Source organism: Lampris incognitus, chromosome 2, assembly GCF_029633865.1.
Source record: "Lampris incognitus isolate fLamInc1 chromosome 2, fLamInc1.hap2, whole genome shotgun sequence".
NCBI lineage: Eukaryota > Metazoa > Chordata > Actinopteri > Lampriformes > Lampridae > Lampris > Lampris incognitus.
In genome coordinates, this window is record NC_079212.1 from 132,528,953 (window position 1) to 132,550,489 (window position 21,537).

At 45.3% G+C, this 21,537-nt stretch overlaps 1 protein-coding gene across 1 annotated transcript in view; it reads left to right on the plus strand.

Annotated features, from left to right (window-relative positions):
• LOC130107800 (MICOS complex subunit mic25a-like) overlaps positions 1 to 21,537 on the plus strand; it is a 107,045-nt gene that overhangs the window by 71,806 nt on the left and 13,702 nt on the right. The window contains exon 7 of the mRNA XM_056274558.1: positions 15,940 to 16,075. Within this exon, the coding sequence (XP_056130533.1) occupies positions 15,940 to 16,075 (136 nt within the window). The remainder of the gene's footprint in view (positions 1 to 15,939; positions 16,076 to 21,537) is intronic.

Consider the following 21,537-nt stretch of genomic DNA (forward strand, 5'->3'; position numbering starts at 1 on the left):
CCGTTCATGGTAGGCTAGTTTGTACACAATCCGATATTGGGCTATACAAATAAAATTGACTTGACAATCACCACCAGTCACTGAGGGCTCTCGGTGGCTCTGGCTGTACCTGTTCGCTGTAGCTGTCTGTACGGCCACCACAGCGGCAGCCTCCGCCTCTCTTCGTTGGATTTCATCAGCACTGTATTCTGGTTCATACAAGTATGGCTAAATGCTAGATTCTTCCGAAAACATCGATGGAGTCATTTAAAAGGTTTTCAGTGGAGACATGCTGAGATCATTTTGCTGCCCAAACGATTTCGGGTACAGCAGCCGAGTATATTGCCATAAATATGGCTGCTGTGCCCTTCCAGGAGACATAGGATCTGCTCCCCTTTGATCGAGAATCAAAACGATGAGTGCTGAGCACCCGCTCTGCCCCCTCCTCTCTTCATAGTCTCTTAGGTTTTTTTACTTCCCAAGTATGCAACGTCATTTGACGTCGATCCTCGGGGGATGCTTATAAAGAACAATTCAGTCTATGTACATGGAGTAAGTTTGGTCAAGCACATCATCATCGTCAGTGTGATTGTATGGTGTGCCAGTTACTTAGCCTGATGTTTTTTTTCTGAGTGCAGTCTTCCTTTAATAGCCAATGCACATAGTCTAACAAAACAAATAATGTTGCCATAAAATGGCCAAATCGACAGTGGCTCAATGTAATTGCATACACAATATTGACTGAGCTTTGTAAGATCCAAAGCTAATTTATTGAGAAGAAAGTGCTGGCTTCTCACCGATCACATTTCAACTTAACACACCTGGTAAATCCATAATGGTATTGAGAAAAGTTCAATATGCAATTGCTCTGCTCTGGTTTGGAAATGGGCACTGCTTAGAAATACGTGGTCAGGCTCACAAAGAGTAGTGTCGTGTTTTCCTTTTGAGAAAACTCACTTTAAAGTAGGTTAACATCAAGGTATCGCCCAAGGACAAACATCATGTCTGAGCTAGCTGCACTTTTAGTGAACTAGCTAGCACGGGCTAACTGAATATTGCAAACAACTTGCTACTTGTATATCACGGACTATCACGTGACAGTGTTTGAGAAAATCAATAATTTAGCAAAATTCATGATGTGTACTACGTTGTAATTTTAAAATGTTATAAGACAGCAACAATCTACTTGTGTTTGGCAGCAATTGTGTATACTAAGTTTAAAAAAATTAGACAATACAAGTAAGTCTTGCTTTTTAATCACAGGGATATACACTCTAAATGCATCTTCTTCTTTTTTTCCACCAGAATGGGCTTTTAAGAACTTACTGAGGTGTCAGATTTCTGGGTTGAAAACACGGTCCTTAAGGCCATTTCACATTGAAGTGCAAGACCATCATTTCTGAGAGTCCAAAAACTTTGGTCTATTTTTCAGCTTTGCACTATATTGCCAACAACCTCAACCAGGACGTCACCAGATTTGTACATTTGGCCTGCCAAATGGAACAGCATCCAGTTAATGCTCAAATTTATGTTTAACTTACTTTAGCACAGATTTGCTATCTGCCAAAGCTGCATTGAAATGGTGAGCGGATAATTTCAGCAGCAGTTTGCAAAATGGAAAAGAGTATTCTGTCTAGTCACAGTGTTTTGTTCATTATTTTTCTGTACTTCTGCTGTAGTGTATGCACACACAGGACAAGAGGTACACGCATTAACATACCTCTTTTCTTTTCTCTATTTCAGCCACACACACAGACACTTTGTATTCAGGCGGCCATGTGCTCATCGTGTTCTGTCAGCATTTGGGCAGCATTTCATTGTGCCATGGTCACGCTGTCATTTCACACTACATTGACCACCCAATAATTATTCTATTTAGGCCTACCAACTTATGCAGGGAGTGAGAGTGATAGGAGCCCAAAGCCCCACACTTAAACTAGCTAGGTATCTCACCATCTCTCTGTCTGTCTCTATCTATCTCTCTTGCTCTCTCTTTCTCTGTTGTTAGTGCTCTGCTCTCTCTGAACATTTTTTTTGCCTCTATATTTTTTCTCTGGATTTCATCCCTCTTGGGTTCTTTCTTTCTTAGCCTTCCTTTCTCTCGCCCACTCCTTTTTCATTCCCTTTTCCTGTTTTATTTCTTCCAAAAGCTTTTTCTCCTGTCGTCATGTTACATTCACTATGTGACAGTACTGATGTTACTGTGCAACCATAACGTAATGTCAATATAATGATGGGAGTGAGGCAATACTTCAGCGTGCTGACAGTGAACACTCTAATGGGCAGACAGGAACAGGAAAACAATGAAAAACATAACACGAAAATAACACTGTCGCCCTCCGGCTGTAGCCGGGGGAACTAGCCCAGAACAAACACCCAGCCCAATGCACCACCACTTCTCCCCACTTATTTAGATTTCAGTCCCCTCCACAGAGACATGATCAACTAACTAAACTGGTTGGGCGAGTGCCTCTTACCAAATGTCAATTAAAATGCAAGGCGGTCGGGCGGTTTGATGACCCGCGAAGGGTACCTCCTACCAGTCTCTGTGGGAGCATCAGCCTCCATTGTTACTTCTGTTGGTCCTGGGTTAGCTGCCTCCATTTGGGTGACTGGGTGATATATCTGGGGAGATCCTGCCCACCCGCAAGGGGAATAATCATCGGGCCTTTCATGGGGACGGTAGCCATTTGACCCAATAAGGCAAGTTGTGGCAGCTCTCTGGGCACAAGCATTTCCAGGTCACAGGCTCGCATTTGGTCTGTGTGGCGTTTCCAGTGTAGTGCTGAGCCCACATCAACCGTATAAGACACAGGCCCTGCCTGCGACACCACCACACCTGCTACCGACTTTTCCTCCCCCCACCTATAATCATAGACCAGCACAGAGTCCCCAACTACAAAGCTTTTTTCCTTAGCGAATGGAGCCCTGTGACTTTGCTGGTCTGCCTGTGCCTGATCCACCACAGCTGCCACACTTGGGTTGAGGAGGTTGAAGCAGGAGCAGGGCTGATGGTGGCGAAAGAGCATGGCAGGAGACTCATTAGTTGTCGTGTGAGGAGTATTTCTGTAGCTGAGCAGGAACAAATCTAGTCTATGCTGCACTGTGGTTGACCCCCTGGAAGCTTTCAAGGAATGCTTCAGTGTCTGCACAAAACGTTCTACCAGACATTTGTGGCTGGATGAAAGGGTGCAGAGCACATGTGTTTCACTCCATTCACTTTAAAAGTCACAAAATCACTAGAAGTGAATTGCGAACCGTTATCACTGACCAATACTTCAGGCAAACCATGACAGCTGAACAAAATCCTCAGAGCCTGAATAGTCTTAGCGGTTGTGGTGCATTCCATCAGTTGCACTTCCGGCCACTTAAAGTGGGCATCCTCCGCAACCAGAAACATATGTCCCTCCAAAGGACAAGCAAAATCCACATGTATTCACTACCATGGCATCCCCAGCCGTGCCCATGAGTGCAGCAGGGAGAGACTGGGAGACGTCTGGTTGCGATGATATGAATGACACACTTTGGCCTGCTGTTCAATCTGAGCATCAATCCCCGGCCACCAGATGTAACTATGACCAATGGCTTTCATTTTAACCACTCCCGGGTGCCCTTTATGCAGCTCTTTCAGTAATTATGGTCTCAATTTTGGGGCCCAATCACTCAGTTGCCCCACAGAAGGCACCCCTGGACCATGGTGAACTCATCTTTCTTTAAGTAATAGGGTGTCAGAGCATTGTCCCACCCTTTCACCACAGGAAACTGCCCTGACAAAATCATGTCCATCACTTGAGAGAGCACTGGGTCATACCTTGTTTCTTTGCAAATGTCTGTGCTGCATACAGGTAGGGAGTCCAGTTGATATATCAGCACTGTATCCACTGAACCTGGTTTGTCCTTGTGTGCTACCTGCAGTGGCAGGCGTGAGAGACTGTCCGCATTACCATGTTCAGCTGCACCCCTGAACTGAATCGTGTAGTTGTGAGCTGTTAATACAAGGGCCCATCGCTGAAGCCTAGCAGCTACCATAGACGGAATAGCCTTGCTGGGGCTTAATATTTTTGTCAGTGGCCAATCGTCAGTGAGCGGAGTGAAAAGGCACCCATACAGATATGCAAGAAATTTGCGTTTGCCCAATCATATTCCCAGGGCTTACCGTTCAATTTGAGCATAGTTTAGCTCAACTTTGCTCAAGGTTCTGGAGGTGAACGCTATGGGTCTCTCTTGACCATCAGGTATCACATGATAAATCACCATGCCCACGCCATATGGTGAGGCATCACATGCCAATCTGATCAGCAGTGACAGGAGTTATTCTTTTGCCATACAGAACAAATTTTCGCACTCCGGAGACCATTTCCATTGTGCCTGCTTGTGTAGCAATGCATCCAAAGGTCTGAGTGTTGTTGCCATGTTTGGAACAAATCTGCCATAATAGTTTATTAATCCCAGAAAACAGCAGAGCTGTCTTACATTCATTGGGGCAGGGGCTTCTGCAATATCCCTGAGTTTTTCTGGGGATTTGTGGAGACCTGTGGCATTGATGATATGTTACAACGTTACAATTTCATTTAGCAGATGCTTTTATCCAAAGTGACATACATCTGAGAGTTAATACAACACAAGCAAGGATCTAATCAGGGGACAACAATGTAAGTAGGTGTAGCGGTCTAAGCATCGGCTTTGTGTCGGTGCAGTTGCCCACTGGGGACCGGGGTTCGCGCCTCCGTCTCGTCAGATCCGACTATGGCCAGATTCGGTGAAGCAGCAATAATTGGCAACGCTGTCTTTGGGAGGGGGCGGAGTCAGCTTGTGTTCGTCACATGAATGCGTGTGTGTCGGAAAAAGCAGTGGTTTGGCCTGGATTCGCCTTGTTACGAAAGTGGCGAGGCGTCTCCTTCGAGACTGCCGGCCGGAGAGATGCAGTTGGCGAACGCATGCAGTACGAGGGTGGGTGTTTGAACTAAAATGGGGATCGATTGGCCACTAAATTGGGAGAAAAAGGGAAAAATCAGAAATACGTTTTTGAAAAAAAAACAATGTAAGTAGGTGCCAGAAAAACTACGTTCAAGTCCAATAGGACATAGGTGTCAACAGGCAGTGCACAAAGGCAATGCATAGGGTGCATAGAAGCATTTTTGAATTTTTATTAATACCATCAGGTGTGGAGGTGTTCGTGAAAGAGCTGGGTCTTTAGCTTCTTCTTAAAGATGGAAAGGGACTCGGCGGATCGAATGGAGTTTTGTAACTCATTCCACCACCGGGGAGCTACAGAAGAGAAGAGTCTGGCTAGTGACTTAGGGCCCCGTTTGACCTGAATGAGGGAGTTCAGGTAGGCGGGAGCCATTTTAGTTGTTGTTTTATAAGCCAGCATCAAGGTTCTGAATTTGATTCAGGCAGCTACTAGGAGCCAGTGGAGGTATATGAACAGCAGCGTGACATGTGCTGTTTTGGGTTGGGTTGGTTGAAGACCAGATGCACCGTGGCATTCTGGCATTTACAGAGGTTTGAAAGTGCATGTTGGGAGACCTGCCAGTGGGGAGTTGCAGTTGTCAATGTGTGATATTACAAGAGCCTGTACGAGTTGTGCTGCATGCTCTGACAGGTAGTGTCTAATGTTCCTGATGTTACACAGGCAAATCGGCATGACCAAGCAATCGAAGCCATGTCAACCTTAAAAGTTAGTTGGTCATCAATCTTGACACCCAGGTTTCAGGCAGACTTTGTCGGCATGAGTTGGGTTGATCCGAACTGGATATTGATCTGTTGTTGTAAGGATGGCCTGGCTGGGATGACAAGGGGCCCAGTCTTAGATAGGTTAAGCTGAAGATGGTGTTCTTTCATCCATGCAGAGATATCACCAAGGCATGATGATATCTGTGAGGTCATCTGGCGGAAATGATAGGAAGAGCTGGGTATCGTCAGCATAGCAATGGCATGAGAAACCATGGGAGCGGACGATTGCACCAAGTGAGGTGGTCTATACTGAGAGGAGAAGTGGACCGAGCACTGAACCTTGAGGCACCCCTGTGGATAAGCCGTGTGGTTTGGACACTTTTCCTTTCTAAGATACTCTAAAAAGATCTCACTGAGAGGTAGGACGTGAACCAGCGGAGCGCAAATCCTGAGATAAGAAGCTCAGTGAGTGTGGAGAGGAGGATTTGGTGGTTAACTGTTTCAAAGGCAGCTGGCAGATCTAGCAGCAATAAAGCTGAGGACTGACCAGCAGCTCCAGCCAAACGCAGTGATTCCTATACCGACAGGAGTGCAGTCTCAGTAGAGTGGCCCCACTTAAAGCCAGACTGATTCGGATTGTACAGATTGTTCTTAAAAAGGAATTCAGAGACTTGGTTAAAGACCGTGCACTCAAGTATTTTTGATAGAAAGGGTAGGAGTGATACTGGTCTGTAGTTTTCAACCTGGCTGGGTTGAGTGTAGGTTTTTCGAGCAGCAGGGTGACCTGGGATTGCTTAAATGCAGTGGGCGACACACCCATTGTAAGCGAGGAGTTGATGATGTGTGTGACTGTGGGGTTAAGTGCGGGGGAAATGGTCTGTAGGAGGTTGGATGGTATTGGGTCTAGCAGACAGGTAGTGGGACAAGAGTCCAGCAGAAGCTTGGAGACTTCCTCCTCAGTCAGGGGGGAGAATGAGGTGAGTGAGGCACTGTTAGGTGGCAGTGGCAGACAGAGTTGGTCAGGCTCAGAGAACCGGTTACTGATGGCAGAAACCTCATCAGTAAAGTATGAGGTGAACATCTTGGATTGAGGAGTGAATTAAAAGCAGAAAACATTTTTTGAGTATCAGTGGCGCCACAGATCATATGATATGATATGTCCCAGGTATTTCGTGAGCTTTTGAAAAACTCAAATTTTTCACGCTGCACCCAGAGGCCAAATTTCTTCAAATTCAGCACTGCCTCCAAGTTCTTCAGGTGAGCAGCATCATCAAATCCAGTTATTAGGATGTCATCCAGAAAACGGTGCACATTGGGGAGCCCATGAAGAACTTGGTCCATGACTTGTTGAAAGATAGATGGTGTTGACATTATTCCAAAAGGCAGCTGGTTGTAACAGAACTTTCCCTTGTGTTGTGATGGTGAGGTATTTACGGGAGCTCTCCTTGACTGGCACCTGCAGGTAAGCATGTGAGAGATCAAGTTTGCTGAAACACTGGCCCCCCTCTAGAGAAGCAAACACGTCTTCTATCCGGGGAATGGGATAAGTTCAGCCCAGAGGGCGGGGTTGATGGTTACTTTAAAATCCCCATAGATGCGTACGCCCCCTTTTTCTTTGTGATTGGCACGATGGGGGTGGCTCATTCACTGAATTGAACCTGTTGTAAATGTTCCAGCTCTGCCTCCACCATGGGCCTGAGTGTATAGGGAACCACACGAGCCTGACAGAACTTAGGCTGATGTCCTGGCTTGAGTGCCAGTGCTACCTCAAAGTCTTTCAAAATTCCCAGTTCATTTTTGAACACATCTGCATGCCCGTTTAGCACTGTTTCCAAAGTGTCTCCCCACATGTGATGTATGGCTCTGACAGATTGTATTGCTCTCCAGGTCAGTCTCTTTTCTCAGCCACTACTGACCAAATTGGAGGGGTGCATTACCTTTTACCTTTCATATAGGGGGAGTCGTGCTCTTTGTTTGTTTATCTGGACGCTAACCTTGATGACATCTACTGGGGCAATAACTTCACCTGTATATGCTTTCAGCAGGATGTAGATGTGGCGCAGAAGAATTTGGCTGAATTTTGCCTGGTACAGCTTCTCTGAAATAAGGGACACTGCTGCCCCAGTGTCTGGTTCCATCTTTGCCGTTTGCCCCTCTACTTTTGGCCTGACGCAGATTACAGAAGAGGCTGAATTGTCCTGCTGTATGACATTTTCTCTCCATGTCTCATCATTAGCTACATCTACCATGCACAGGGCTAATTCAGTGTCAGTCTGTTGTATCAGTATCACTCGGCTTAACCTGTTTCCTTGAAATTTGCTTCCATTTTTCTTTTTTCTCCCTTACTGTTTCCTGCTGTATTTCCCTGTTTTCTCTCTTTGCATGTGTGTGAAATGGGCCCTTTCTTATCGCAGCAGTGGCAGATCTGATCATTGTAGAAGCAGTCACTTTTGGTATGATTTGACCTACTACACTGGGTGCATGTCCTCACTGGAGTTGATGAAAGGGACCTGGCATTCACCTTCAAGGAGCTGCTAAGCTGCTGGGACTCCCTTGCCACCATCTCCATAGAGATGGCGATTTCCACCGCTTTCTGGTAGGTGAAGGCAGCCTGTTAGTAGTGTAAACTACTAATACGACACGTTAGTCCCTAGCTAACGGGTCTGATCCTTTAGCCGAGCGGTTAGTGATGTCGCCTTGTGGTGCAGTTCGCCCCGTAATGAATCCCGCACCGGGCAAGAAAATAACCGGTTACAGTAGTCTCTTCTGTATGGACTCACTGTTGAGGCCACAGATAAGCTCCGAACTCATAGTGCTCCTGCAAGTCTTTTCAGATTCACAATATACTGCGCTATTGTCTCCCCCTCCGCTCGATTTCTTTTGTGAAAGCAATATCTTCCAGCAATCACAATGAGCTTTGGAGAGAAATGGGCTTGTAGTACTTCCACAGTCTGATCGTAAGTTTTCTCTCCCGGCTTATCTGGGGCGATTAAACTGCGCAACAGACCATAAGTTGTCGGTCCGATGACACTGAGAAAAACCGAGAGCTTCTTCTCCCCCTCAATTCCATTTGCCAGCACGAAATGTTCAAACCTCTCCACATATGTCGACCACTGTTCCCGCCGATGATCCCCGCCATCTCTCTTGCGTATCTGCTGACAGGCCAGTACCGCCGCTAGCAATGCTAATGCTAGTCACCGCAGACTAGCACGGATTCTTCGCCACCCACGTATCGGTGGGAATCGCCGGGTGTACCGTACTCGTCACCAATTTGTTACTTTCGCTATGTGACGGTACTGACGTTACTGTGCAGCCATGACGTAACATCAATATAATGACGGGGAACAAGGTGATATTTCTACAAGCAGACCTTAAACACTCCAACGGGCAGTCAGGACCAGGGATGCAACGAAAAACACGACAAGAAATTAACATTGTCGCCCTCGGGCGGTAGCCGGGGGAATTAGCCCGGAACAAACACCCAGCCCAGTGCGCCACAATATCCGCGCTGCTCTGGAAGCCAGTGCTATGCGGTCATAATGCTTGAACAGTCCTGCCTAGTTTCAGAGATAGACAGATTTCAGAACATTGATTAATACAATCTTACCTTTATTTTATGCCTTGGAAATCCTTTTTTGTCATGGCTCCTTTGCCCCTATAGTTGTTTAAGAAGTTGTGTGACCAATCTGTGAGGCTCTAGGAATTATTGTTTATTGTAAACAAGTCTAGAAGTATTGACCAGGGATAATTTACCCTTCAAATAGCCATGCCTTTTCATAGCTTTGACCACTGTGGCTTCTGTTTCCATTGCCTTTTGCCGGTAATTCCCGTCCCATCACGAGATGTTTGAGGTTAGCAATCCAAACTGTAAACAAGAGCTATGACAAATAAAAACAAGTATGCCTTGGTTGTCCTTTTTCCCCCAAATGGGATACCTCTTTGTATTAAATTGATATTTGGTTCTATTTTATGTGAAGGTCAAGTTACCTTTTTCATTCTTGGCTGGTTACTCACCCATAGTGCTCCATCTTAGGCTGTCACAATCTTCAAAACATTATCCTCTGGTGGAAACACAGTAAGTGTTAACATGCTATCTAGTGCCATTTGCTGTTAGCCTTGGCCAACTACATACAGCATTTCAGAAGAGCTCATCCATTAGCTTGGCCCTGTGGAATCAGACTGCCAATATTCCCCAAAACACTTCAGCTAAGACATCCGTAACATAATCTTAGTCTACTTTATGTCTATGATCAGAGAAAACCTTTACTCTCTTCAATAACTTCTTTCTACAAAGTGCAAGCAAATAAAATGAACCTAAAGTATACTTCTCCTCTAGGCACTATAACGTAACCGCTGACAGTTCTTTCGCTCGCACTTCTCATGGGTATTGTGTATGTTTTTGCATACTATGCGTATGTGTCCAACATGTCTTAACTGGTGAAGTAACTTGGCAGCTTAACTTCACTGAAGGCTGTCTGTGCCTTTGGCAGATGTTGGAGGGCTTTTCACTACAAGAGACATCACCAGGATGTCTCAGGATGTCCACACTCAGGTCAAATGGCAAACTGTGTTTTGAATCTGACTCAGGAACATTAGATCATATATTCCACATCTTTCTCTCGTCCTTGCCTGCCACTTTTCTCTACTAAGAAAAAAGAATATGTGAAAATAACACATTGATAAGTTAGAACGAGAAAGCTATAGTCACACGCACAATCTGTTTGCTTCTTTGTTTATCTCAAAATCTGCTACCAGGGGAAAACTATTTTTCTTTCTCTCCTTCCCTTACACACACACACACACACACACACACACACACACACACACACACACACACACACACACACACACACACACACACACACACACACACACACACACACACACACACACACACGCATGTACACAAGTCAATGCACTGGCCAGATTTGACTGATCTGTACAGATAGACAAGTATCACTCCCAATCGAGCTCATCACCCCATTCCTGAAAACACAATAATCGCCAGTTACTCCTATGTTACTTGTTTTCACGTCTGCAGTAAACAGCACATTGTGCCTTGGCCCATAGACCTTTCATAAAACACGGTTGTGTGATATCGGGGGGAAAATGACATTATTCGCCAAGGACAGTACATGTACAGGAACTTGTCTTGGGGAAACTGGTTCTTGAACGACTCAATAACTCGTGTCCTAATTTAATTTCATACCGTTATACATGGTGAAGGGAAAACTGGGTCTATTGAGCGATCACTTATTACATACATGTGCATTTTCCTTATGTAAAATTATTTATTTACACAGTGAATTCGCGTTGTATGTTTTGCCTGTATGGACGTTAAGGCATCGCTGTCTCTCAAAGGAAACGGTTAGCTCTGGGGGGGGGAAATGCTTTACAAATGAATGACACAGAACTGGAATTGAAATTATTGTTGATAAAGAGGGGAGAGATGGAAGCTGATAGCATCCTAACGCTCCAAAGAGCATGTCTCAGCCCACGTCGCCTGCAACCCAAGTGAGTCATCCGACCGCAAGTTCCCCTGATTGAAAAGTTATCAGCACCGGGATGTCACACACAAACACACGTGCACATACGCGCCTTATCTTGTTGCCGCATGTCACCTGTTTTAATGAAACACTCTCCTTATCCCCTTCCATCTCCCTTTCCCTTGGTTCCCTACTAAGGGAGTTCAGGGGAGATCTGTCAGCTAGGCTAGCAGAGTGTGAATTGTTCTCCTGCACTCCACCTATCTCTACGCAGCACTCAAACTGTCAGCATATGAAGATAGGGATAGAGTTTTGTCTGTCTTCAGTCTGGGGCTCGTAGTTGTTTTTACATTCCCGTCCGTGACAGAGACCCTGTTAAGTGTTTCCAGGGAGCTGAGATTGAATTTAGCGAAGCTTTGCGGCGTCGTCGTCACTGTTTTGTTGGCGTCGTTTTTAATGAGCTCGGGTGCACACTCTGCAAGTCACTTAGTGGCAGCGGGATAGACAGCCATTATTCGGCCTCTGGAAGAATAATGCCGGCCTATAAGAACGCCGTAGGTAGGCTGCCTGTACTGTTTTTTGTTTTTTTTTTAAAAAATCTGACCTGACATTGTAAGTTATATATCCACCCACTAAAATGACGTCATGAACGAGCTCCTCTTGACGGCGTCATAAAATCTTCAGAAGGCCCCCGACGATACAAGAGAAGAGCTCTTTCACACCAGCCATGACATCATTGATCCCCTCCTTCCTTTCCACTCTGCACTAATGTTAAAAACTACAAGCACACTGCTGGCTTTGTGGAGCCCAAATCCTTGTCATCATACATTCATAACTTCTCATTTGCTACTTGTACAGACACACAGACAGACAGACAGACACACACTCAAACTTCCACACAGAGAGAATAAAACGCTACACCCCCAAGATCTCTCCCTTCTCTTCTCAATGCTTTATTCCCAGCGTCGGGCTTTGCAGTAGGATGAGTTCTCCTCGTCGACGCCCCAAACTGCCACGGAGAGACAAAAAAACAATAACGAGGAACTTTTAACGACTGGAGCCTAATCTCTCTCACTTGACACCCCACTTATTTATTTATGCACGGCGTCCCAGGCAGAAAGAAGCAAGTGGAGTGTTGTTTTGGGTTTCCCCCCCAAAACTTAGCTATGGCACCAGCTCGAGCAGCTAATGTATTTTTTTTCTAATAAGAGCTCACCTTTAATTTCAGTCAAACGAGGCAGTTGTGCAGATTAGCGGAGGCAATTTTCTGCTTCAGATTCCCTTATTAAAACACTGCCGCAATCACAAAGTTCCTCTTGTGCAGTAAAGAAAGGAGGGAAGTTTTTCTTTTAACCGGGGCTTGGGATTAATACCTTGGGGCTATTGTTGCTCTTATCTCTTACTCGGGGGAGTAATTCAGCATGGTCACTAACCGGCGAAGCGCTAAGTCGGAAAGCAAAGTGAAATAATTGTGGTCAAGTAAATACTAGTCTTGGCAACCAGTTATAAGCTCGCTAATCCAAAACCGGGTGCGTTTTTTGCTTTTCTTCAGTGCAGCTTTCTATAGTCTCTCTATTCAAGGGATAGTTTTCGAGGGGGGGGGGGACCCCATCCTTTCAATGTTGGCGTACGTTTCAGTTATTTCAGAAGTGATTAGTTCAACCCTAAATCCTCTAAAGTGAAGCTGGTAGGAAATGAAATCTTTTTTTTACCAATAAACTCGGTGTCAAAATCTGCATAGTGATTTAATGGACGAGGTGTAAGTGTAACCTTTCACTCCAGCTCGTCATAAGTCCAATTATCCACTCCGTCAGTAAGTAGCAACCGTGAATTACCAAAGCATCAATAACGAATGATCAGTGGGCCGGCTCCTGCCCGGCTGCGCCGAATGGCTGATTGCCATACGCCACACGAGCGACACTAATATTCATCCCACATCCTCAGCACTGAGTGCGTGTCAGAGGGAAAATGGGGATTGTGATGGTTGCCATGGGTTACTGTTTGTCCATGCAAGTTGCAAGGGTTATTTGTCATCGTTCCATACATCACCGTCGTGCTCGTTCCCCCCCCCCCCACTGCATTTTTATCTTTCTTCGTGAAATCTCTGTCCACTGCTTATTTATATAATCCTGTCGCTCTACCCTCCACCGCACCGCGTCCACGCCCGCGTGTGGGTTTTTTCTGAACAATGTATATATATATATATATATATATATATATATATATATATATATATATATATATATATATACCATTGTATGAATTTCCTCTACACACAGACATTTAATGTGTACTCTTCATCCATGCAGACACACATACAGAGCGACTCCTTTCAAAATGGCTCAAGTCTACATGTATTCACACACGCACACACACGCGCATGTACACAAGTCAATGCACTGGCCAGATTTGACTGATCTGTACAGATAGACAAGTATCACTCCCAATCGAGCTCATCACCCCATTCCTGAAAACACAATAATCGCCAGTTACTCCTGGACGAGGGCAAAGCAATGCCGTCTTCAGCTCAGCCGCTCTCTCTTGTGCCGGGTAAAATACGTTGAACACCGAGGAGCAAGCGGGAGCGATACACAGCAGGCTAAACGAATGAGGGGGAGCCCGCTTATCGACCCGTTCATCTGGCCTTCCAATCGGTAGCTGTTTATTCAGTCATGTGATTCCCCCCCCCCCATCTCAGTCTGTTGTCAGGAGATGTAGGATGTCTGAAATCATAATCAGTGTCCAGCGACCCAATTTCCACGTAGTCCAATTTACAATTCCCAACAAAAGTTCTCATCGCTTGTTCTTTCTGCACGCCTCGTGGAGATTTTAGTTTGTCCACCTTCTCTGCAGACCGCCTTCCTCTCCTCTAACCGTACGCCCGACCAGGCTTTTTAAAGCCAGCACACTTGGTTAGTAAATCGGCTGAGAGTTAACCCGCATTGTCTCTGTCGGGTCTCTGTTCCTCTGTCAGGTACCACTATATGTGGAGGCTGCATGAGTCTGTAATAGTGGATGGCAGAAGACTAGATGTGTGTGTGTGTGTGTGTGTGTGTGTGTGTGTGTGTGCGTGCACGCAGGTGTAAGAATGTCAAGCAGCCACACTTCCCCAGAATAGATTGGTACGCCCTGTCATTTCAAATGAAGCCATGTGTCTCCATATCAAATTAAACATTCATTCATTCTCTCCCTCCCGTTTGCCTAAAGCCCATCGCTCTCACATTTACTGCACTGTGAAACTGGCAGGGCTATGAAATACTAGCAAATTGGCCGCTTTGATATCAGTTTTTTAGTGTGACCACTTCCAAAGCCGTGTGGAATTTACAGTATCTGAATCCAGCGTGTAAATCGACTCTTGAGATAGCGTAATGATGACATTCATTCATTATTCATTATTTCAATTATGCTAGCAGCTATTCCTTACACCTAAACTGGACACAGTAGAGGGGAAAGATGAAGTACATCTGTCTGCGTGTGTGTGTGTGTGTGTGTGTGTGTGTCTATCCTCCCAATGGCGGGTTCTGTCAGCAACAGCAGGTAAATTACTGCAAGCAACAGAGCACTCAAGGATTACCCTCATGTAGGATTAGCATTCGCCGCGTGTTTGCGAGTGTATGTTTGTGCGTGCGACATTGCCGACGACGTGTGTTTGCGCGCGCGCGCGTGTGTGTACGTATGATTTGCGGTGTGTTGTGTCCGTGCGCATGTATTGTATGCGCGAAGAAGATGAAAAGAGAAAGTTTGACGTCGACCCCTAAGCTGCTTTGTCGATGCATAATTCATCTCTCTCCATGGGCTGTACCATGAAGCCTTTGAAAATGTCTTAACCTTTCTGACTGCGACTGTATAAACAAAACAATCCCCAAACATTTTAAAGTTCTTATTTTTCTGTTTGCACTTCACAGTGTTTCGTGTCACCCAGCCAGGTATTGTCACTGCTGTCGCCGCCGCCATTTTAACTGAGCCCAAATTCAGGGGAGTCGCTCGGCTCTTGATACACTGCCATCTCAAATTAGATTTTGGCAAAACAGCGACATAGATCTGGGGTTGTTATTGATGTTTTAAGATGGCAAACACAGAGGCATATCTCCTTGACCTGTTTAGAAAGGGCACGACTCTAGTCTCCACGTATTTGTAGGCCTGAATGCGGCACAAGAAAAGTAAAAAAGTGAAAAATCTTTGCTGTGTTGTTTCTTTTCTCTTCATGATCTTAAGATATATTTTACACGAAGAGAAATAAAAAGGTGGCGGCACGGTGGTGCAGTGGTTAGCGTGGTCGCCTCACAGCAAGAAGGTCCTGGGTTCGAACCCCGAGGTTGTTCAACCTTGGGGGTTGTCCCGGGTCGTCCTCCGTGTGCAGCTTGCGTGTTCTCCCCGTGTCTGTGTGGGTTTCCTCTAGATGCTCCGGTTTCCTCCCACAGTCCAAAGACATGCAGATCAGGTGAATCGGCCGTACTGAATTGCCCTTAGATGTGAATGTGTCGGCCATGTGATGGACTGGTGGCCTGTCCAGGGTGTCTCCCCACCTGCCGCCCAATGACCGCCTGGGATAGGCTCCAGCATCCCTGCAACCCCAATTGGGATAATAATGGATTGGTGGTTGGATGGATGGATGGAGAAATAAAAAGTTGTTGCTGTAAAAGACCGTCTGAGTTTACCTTAACACTGAGAAAGACCTCATCCCGGCCTAGGCACATATCATAATCAAAATATTCAGCGTTAGCTGGTGGTACAATTCAGTGCTTTGCCTGTGTGGTTTTTCTACTAACGCCCATCTCTCCTGTGTGTGTCCATCCAGGCCTTGCTACACAGCCCCAGTCTGCACCGAACTGCAGACCCAAGTGCTCCAGTGCTACAAAAACAACTCGAAGCAGACCCTTCTCTGCTCCAGCGTGGCCAAACAATACATGTCCTGCATCCAGCAAGCAAAGAAGGTGGGCCAGGGCGGTTGACACAACTCATTCAGACAAAGGAAAGAATTCATGTTTGACCCTCTCATCTGTAGCGTTAGTATGAATGGGATGCTTGTGTAGGAGTGTGTGTGTGTGTGTGTGTGTGTGTGTGTGTGTGTGTGTGTGTGTGTGTGTGTGTGTGTGTGTGTGTGTGTCAGCTTTCATGTTTCATTTGTGCGACTGTGCTGTGGTATGATGGTTTGCATTTGAACACAGCCCTTTCATTCAGTTGCCCCCTCCCATGTCATTGTTTTCCTACATATGGCTTCTCTCAGTCCCCCACACTGAAATACTTGAAGTAGCCTTGCCTCCTTCAAAACTCTCATTCTTGATTGCGTCTCATCTTCTTTTTGTCTCATCTTATTGTCAAAACGCAAAGACGCGTCCTCATCAATCGCTTTCACATTGTGAAAGAAGGCAAAACAATTATTTTTATGATTTTTTTTTTGCTTCTCGATGTCAATTCACCATTTCAATTAACTTCTGAGAAAAGTAAGATGCTGGCTGGTTACTGCGACACTTCAAATGGGAAGCCACATTAATGGGCCTTGCTTACTGGGCTTATTCCTCAGTCGCTGACTGTGAACTGTATTTTGGAACATTTTGATAGGAAGATTACACTGTTAATAGTATGGCAAAATCAGTTTCGGCACCGAGAGCTTTGAAATTCATTCTGCTTTCTGCTGATGCTTCAGCAGAAAACGCCTAGACCCCGTGGTTATCTACAAAGTGCTTATTTTACCCCATTTCTCCATCAAAAAACACTAATGAATGGGGCAATTTGCACATTATTATCCTGACAAAATGCACTGATATAGCTCCAAAGAAGATAAAAGACACAATACAACAATTGGTGAATTTGGCAGTTTAAATGGTTTATAAAAGCGAGGCAAAGGCTCACAGTAAATAGCAATCAGTTTTTTCAAGCTGGTTCAAAGGATCCATCTGCTCTTGCAGTTGTGGAAATCTGCGCCGTTGCATATGTATGTGAATACGCTGGTGTGTGTATGAGAGCGTCAGTTTTGCATTCATGCATGTGCATTGTGTAGATTCAAACGTCTTGAGTGTTTGCTTAAAGAATAGTTGACGCTGGAGAGGGGAGGCGTGCTGATTTCTGTTTCCCATCTACAAAACAAGGCCCTTGTTTAATTCAGATTCAATCAGGCATATCCTCTATAGTGAGAGAACAGGAATTAGAAAAAGAGAGAGAGAGAGGTAGAAAACACTAGGGGGGCACAAAGGGGCTCGAGTAAAAGGGTGAGTTAATGGAAAGGAAACCTTCAGCTTCTATCCAACATATCACTATTTCAGCCGTTGGTTGCCAGACTGAGTAAGTAAAGGACTGCTAGGGCTGAAAATCTTGGCTGCCGTACAGGATGGCTTTTTGCCAGAATAGGTTTGGAAGCGACACTGAAGCTAACCCTGAAGAGAATGAGTCAAGTCTTAGCCTCTAGACCCGGCACAGCACCATTGACTCTCCTCCTGCATCGCTCCTGGATGGGGATTTGACCAATGCCCATGAATGATGAATGAGTACTAATTCCAATCTGAGAGTGGACAAGAGCTCAACTTTTATAGCCTTGCTTTGTTGAACGTTAAATCATAATGACTCGTTTAAAAATTAGTTCTTTTTTTTCCAGCCATAAATTCTTTTTTTTTTAAATTTTTTTTTTAGATTCAGTTGCCCTTTTTATTTCAGATGGTTGATATCTTATTTCAGAATGAAATTCTTGATCTCAAAGGTCTGGGCGCCGAAATCTTTTCGATCTAACCTTTCCTTTTTGGGCTAATCTTGACAGAGATGAAATCTCACTTTTCAATTCAACTCATGAGAGCACCCGCATCACTCTCTTGAAGGCTGCTGGGTTTTGGAGTTGACCTTTAAGACTTCTGAGGAGCGCTCTTATCCCCAGCTCAAACTTAAAAGCTACATTCATGTTTGCAAGTAAGATCGAAAGGGGCAAATTCAAAAGACTTTATATTTCAGTGTCATATTAAATTGCCCCATCCAATCCGGCGCTCACTTTTCCTTCATTTCTTTCCTATCCATCTGGTCCTTTATACCCCCGTCCTTGGATATTGATGCCGCTGTCACTGTTCGTCCATCTCTTCTTCAACCACTTCCTTGCCTCAATCCATCCCTCTATTCATATTAAAGTTCCTTCCACTGCCCACCGCTACACTCTGTCACATTAGCCAGTGCATTAGCTTCGATCTGCACTACTGGCCATGGAGCTTTGTGAGCCCTTGGTGAGACAAGGCTAACATGTCTGGTGCTCTGGTTGTCATGCTCGTCTGGAGCGGCTCTGCTTGAATGCATGCACAGCCTCGCCGTGTTGTTCCACATCTACTGCGTTCTTGTAAGGCCCCTTTTTCAGAGACCGGGATGTTCTCCGTATATTCAAACGGCCAACATTGAGCTAGTATTGTTAATCCTGTTAGTGTACTGTACAGTAGCTGACTCTAATACCCTACTATGGTTTCAGTCCTAAAACTGCTCTCCTTATGATTCTGTCGCTTGCTATTTTACAACCCCTGGCTGTTGGACTAATTGGTTCCATGTTACATCGTGATCATTTGGGGGTGTTTCAATGCTAGCAGCATGGACTGGATGGGGTCATACGTGGAACAAGTAGAGGATAAGTATAGTGTCAGTGGAAGTGCCTTTGGAAATGAGAAGGCTATGGATGATTAAGATAGAAAAATGTTTAAGAGCAAGTGCACAGATTTACATGGAGTCAGCGTTTAACTTATGGGAAGTAGACTAAAAAACAGGCACTGAAAGGAAGGAAAGCAGGGAAAGTAAAAGGAAGTCAAACACCGAAGCTTAACCAACTGACATTGGTGTTGCCATTACTTACATGTCAATCAGTGTTGTAAGCATGAGAAAACAGATTGCCACGCAAGTATGGTGATGGTACACCATTAAAGAGAAGACTTTTGTTCAAATAGTAATCTTGGGTGTCCGGGTAGCATAGTGGTCTGTTCCGTTGCCTACCAACATGGGGATCGCTGGTTCGAATCCCCGTGTTACCGCTGGCTTGGTCGGGCGTCCCTACAGACACAATTGGCTGTGTCTGCGGGTGGGAAGCTGGATGTGAGTATGTGTCCTGGTCGCTGCACTAGCGCCTCCAACTGGTCGGCCAGGGCACCTGCTCAGGGGGGAGGGGGAACTGGGGAAATAGTGTGATCCTCCCACCCGCTACGTTCCCCTGGTAAAAAGAAGCGGCTGGCGACTCCACATGTATCTGCAGCCCTCCTGGATCGGCAGAGGGGGTGGAGCAGCGACCGGGATGGCTCAGAGAGTGGGGTGATTTGGCTGGGTATAATTGGGGAGAAAATCAAAAAAAAGAAATGGTAATCAGAATTCAGTCATTTGTTTTTGTTTTTGTTTTGTTTTTTTGAAACACTGAGTTGGGACTGCTGATAAGAAAAATGTTTTCTGCAATAGACTTTATGAGAATTGAAGTCTTATAACGGAGGAAGGACTGAAAAGTGGAGGCAGGCGAGTAGAGCTGTCTCTGGTTCCTAATCAGTCAACCTTAATGAAAAGGAATGAGCGGGCAGTCCAAGGACCCCGCTGGACACACAGGCAGCTGTCCACCCTGCCCGTCTATAAATGGATCTGACAGGGGCAGCGGCGCTAAAGAGAGCAGGACTTGGATGAAAATTTAAAGAGAAAAAGTTGCTCTCGAAGAGGGAGCATCTTATCATATCGCGTAGCGAAAAAGGACCTGATTACCAACCCTGAAGGAAATATTTTGTTGGCGTTGTGACTGTTCATAAAGCAGATGTGAACAGGCACAGACGAAAGGGTTCATCTGCTCTTTCCGCAAGTGACTCAGATATTTTGATCATTTTCATCGTGTATGGATAAAGAAGGTCTAATTTTGTGATATTAACCTGTCGTGTCAAATCCTCCTTTATCTCCCGCGTGGCACCCGTGCACGCGATGATCACATGCCGTCAGATTGGCAAAAGCTTCACGTACCTTCAGCCGCCACACTTTGGTGATTTTGAGCACACATCAGTGTTACACTAAACGACAGCGCAGCGTGACCGGCTAAAAATAGACCCGAGCCTGGCTGAGTGCAGGGAAAATACATTGTCTTTCCGTTCAAGTAAATAAAACAACTTGGCAGTTAGAGAGGACATAAAACATACAAATGCGGTAATATCTCGGCTTTGTGCGACAATCACGTGACTACAAAAGACGCTCCGAGCTTTTGTGAAAATCTCCCCGACAGTTTAAATGCTATCTGTTCTCTTATAAAGCCGACAAATCCGTTACAGTAGGACATATTATTGCAGGGAAAGAATGATATACAGTATTTTTCTTTCAGAATTAATCCTTGTCACGAATGTCTTATTTTCAGCCTTTTCTTTGATACGTGCAGTCTTTCTTCGGTTCTCCCTTCGTGTCTGTTTGTGAAGATGGCTACCTGCACCTTCCATCTACCTGAAACCTAAACAGTTTCCTTTCACTTGAACATTTATCTTCAGTTGACCTTTATGTGATTTTCATTAGCCTTTTTTTTCCACAATCAGGTCAAAACAGTATCATCAGAGGGGTACCATGTTTGGAAATTAAAGTTCTTGAGTCCTTTCCGTCTTCGTGGCAGTCTGTCGCTCCGTCTGTTTGGCTCCTTCGTCTGCCAGTGTCTAGATTTGCCCGTCACCTCAGCATCTCCGTCTCTCTTCATATCTCACATGTTCCTCACATCTCTTACTTTCCCACTTGAAGTCCACCCGCTATCTACGGTGGCACAGCACGGCTCGGGCCGGTCCGAACTTCACTTATGTTAAATGGCCCCCCCCCCCACATATTCAATCTTCTGCCATCCACAAAAGATAGTTGCCTCAAGATATGACCTTGTACCCTTCCATCTCCCATCTCCGGCCTGTCAAGGTCTCCAGTTGGGACATTGTCATGCATATGGGACCTGCTCGGTATTTATATCTCTGTGAGTGTGAGTCTGTTTGAGTGTGAGGGGCATGGCGTAAATGTCAGCACACCAAGGGCCTGCTTTATCATGGAACTGTGGCAAGTGAGACTTGAATCTTTGGCGTGACGTGAGACAGTATCTCAGAGCCTGCCATCGCATAGTCAGTGTCATGGAAGTCTTTCTTTTCTGACGTGTGTGGTGTGTGGGTTTGTAAGTGTGCATATAAGGCAAATGAGTAAAATAAACAACTCAGAGAGGGAGAGAGAGTCCGTGTTTGTAAAAATGTGTGAGATTGTTTATGGGTGTGCACCCTTTCCCTCCTGCACTGCCTTCTCTTTCTATACCCCCACACTGAAATAAAATACAGCCAAGTCACATTCAAGAACAAACGTTTCCAAAAACACAAGTGTCACCCGTCTCCTGTCCTCTTCCATAGTCCTCCAAGGCTCCAACGTCAGCCATTTTGGGATGCTGATGCTAATGTTGTGTCATTTAAAA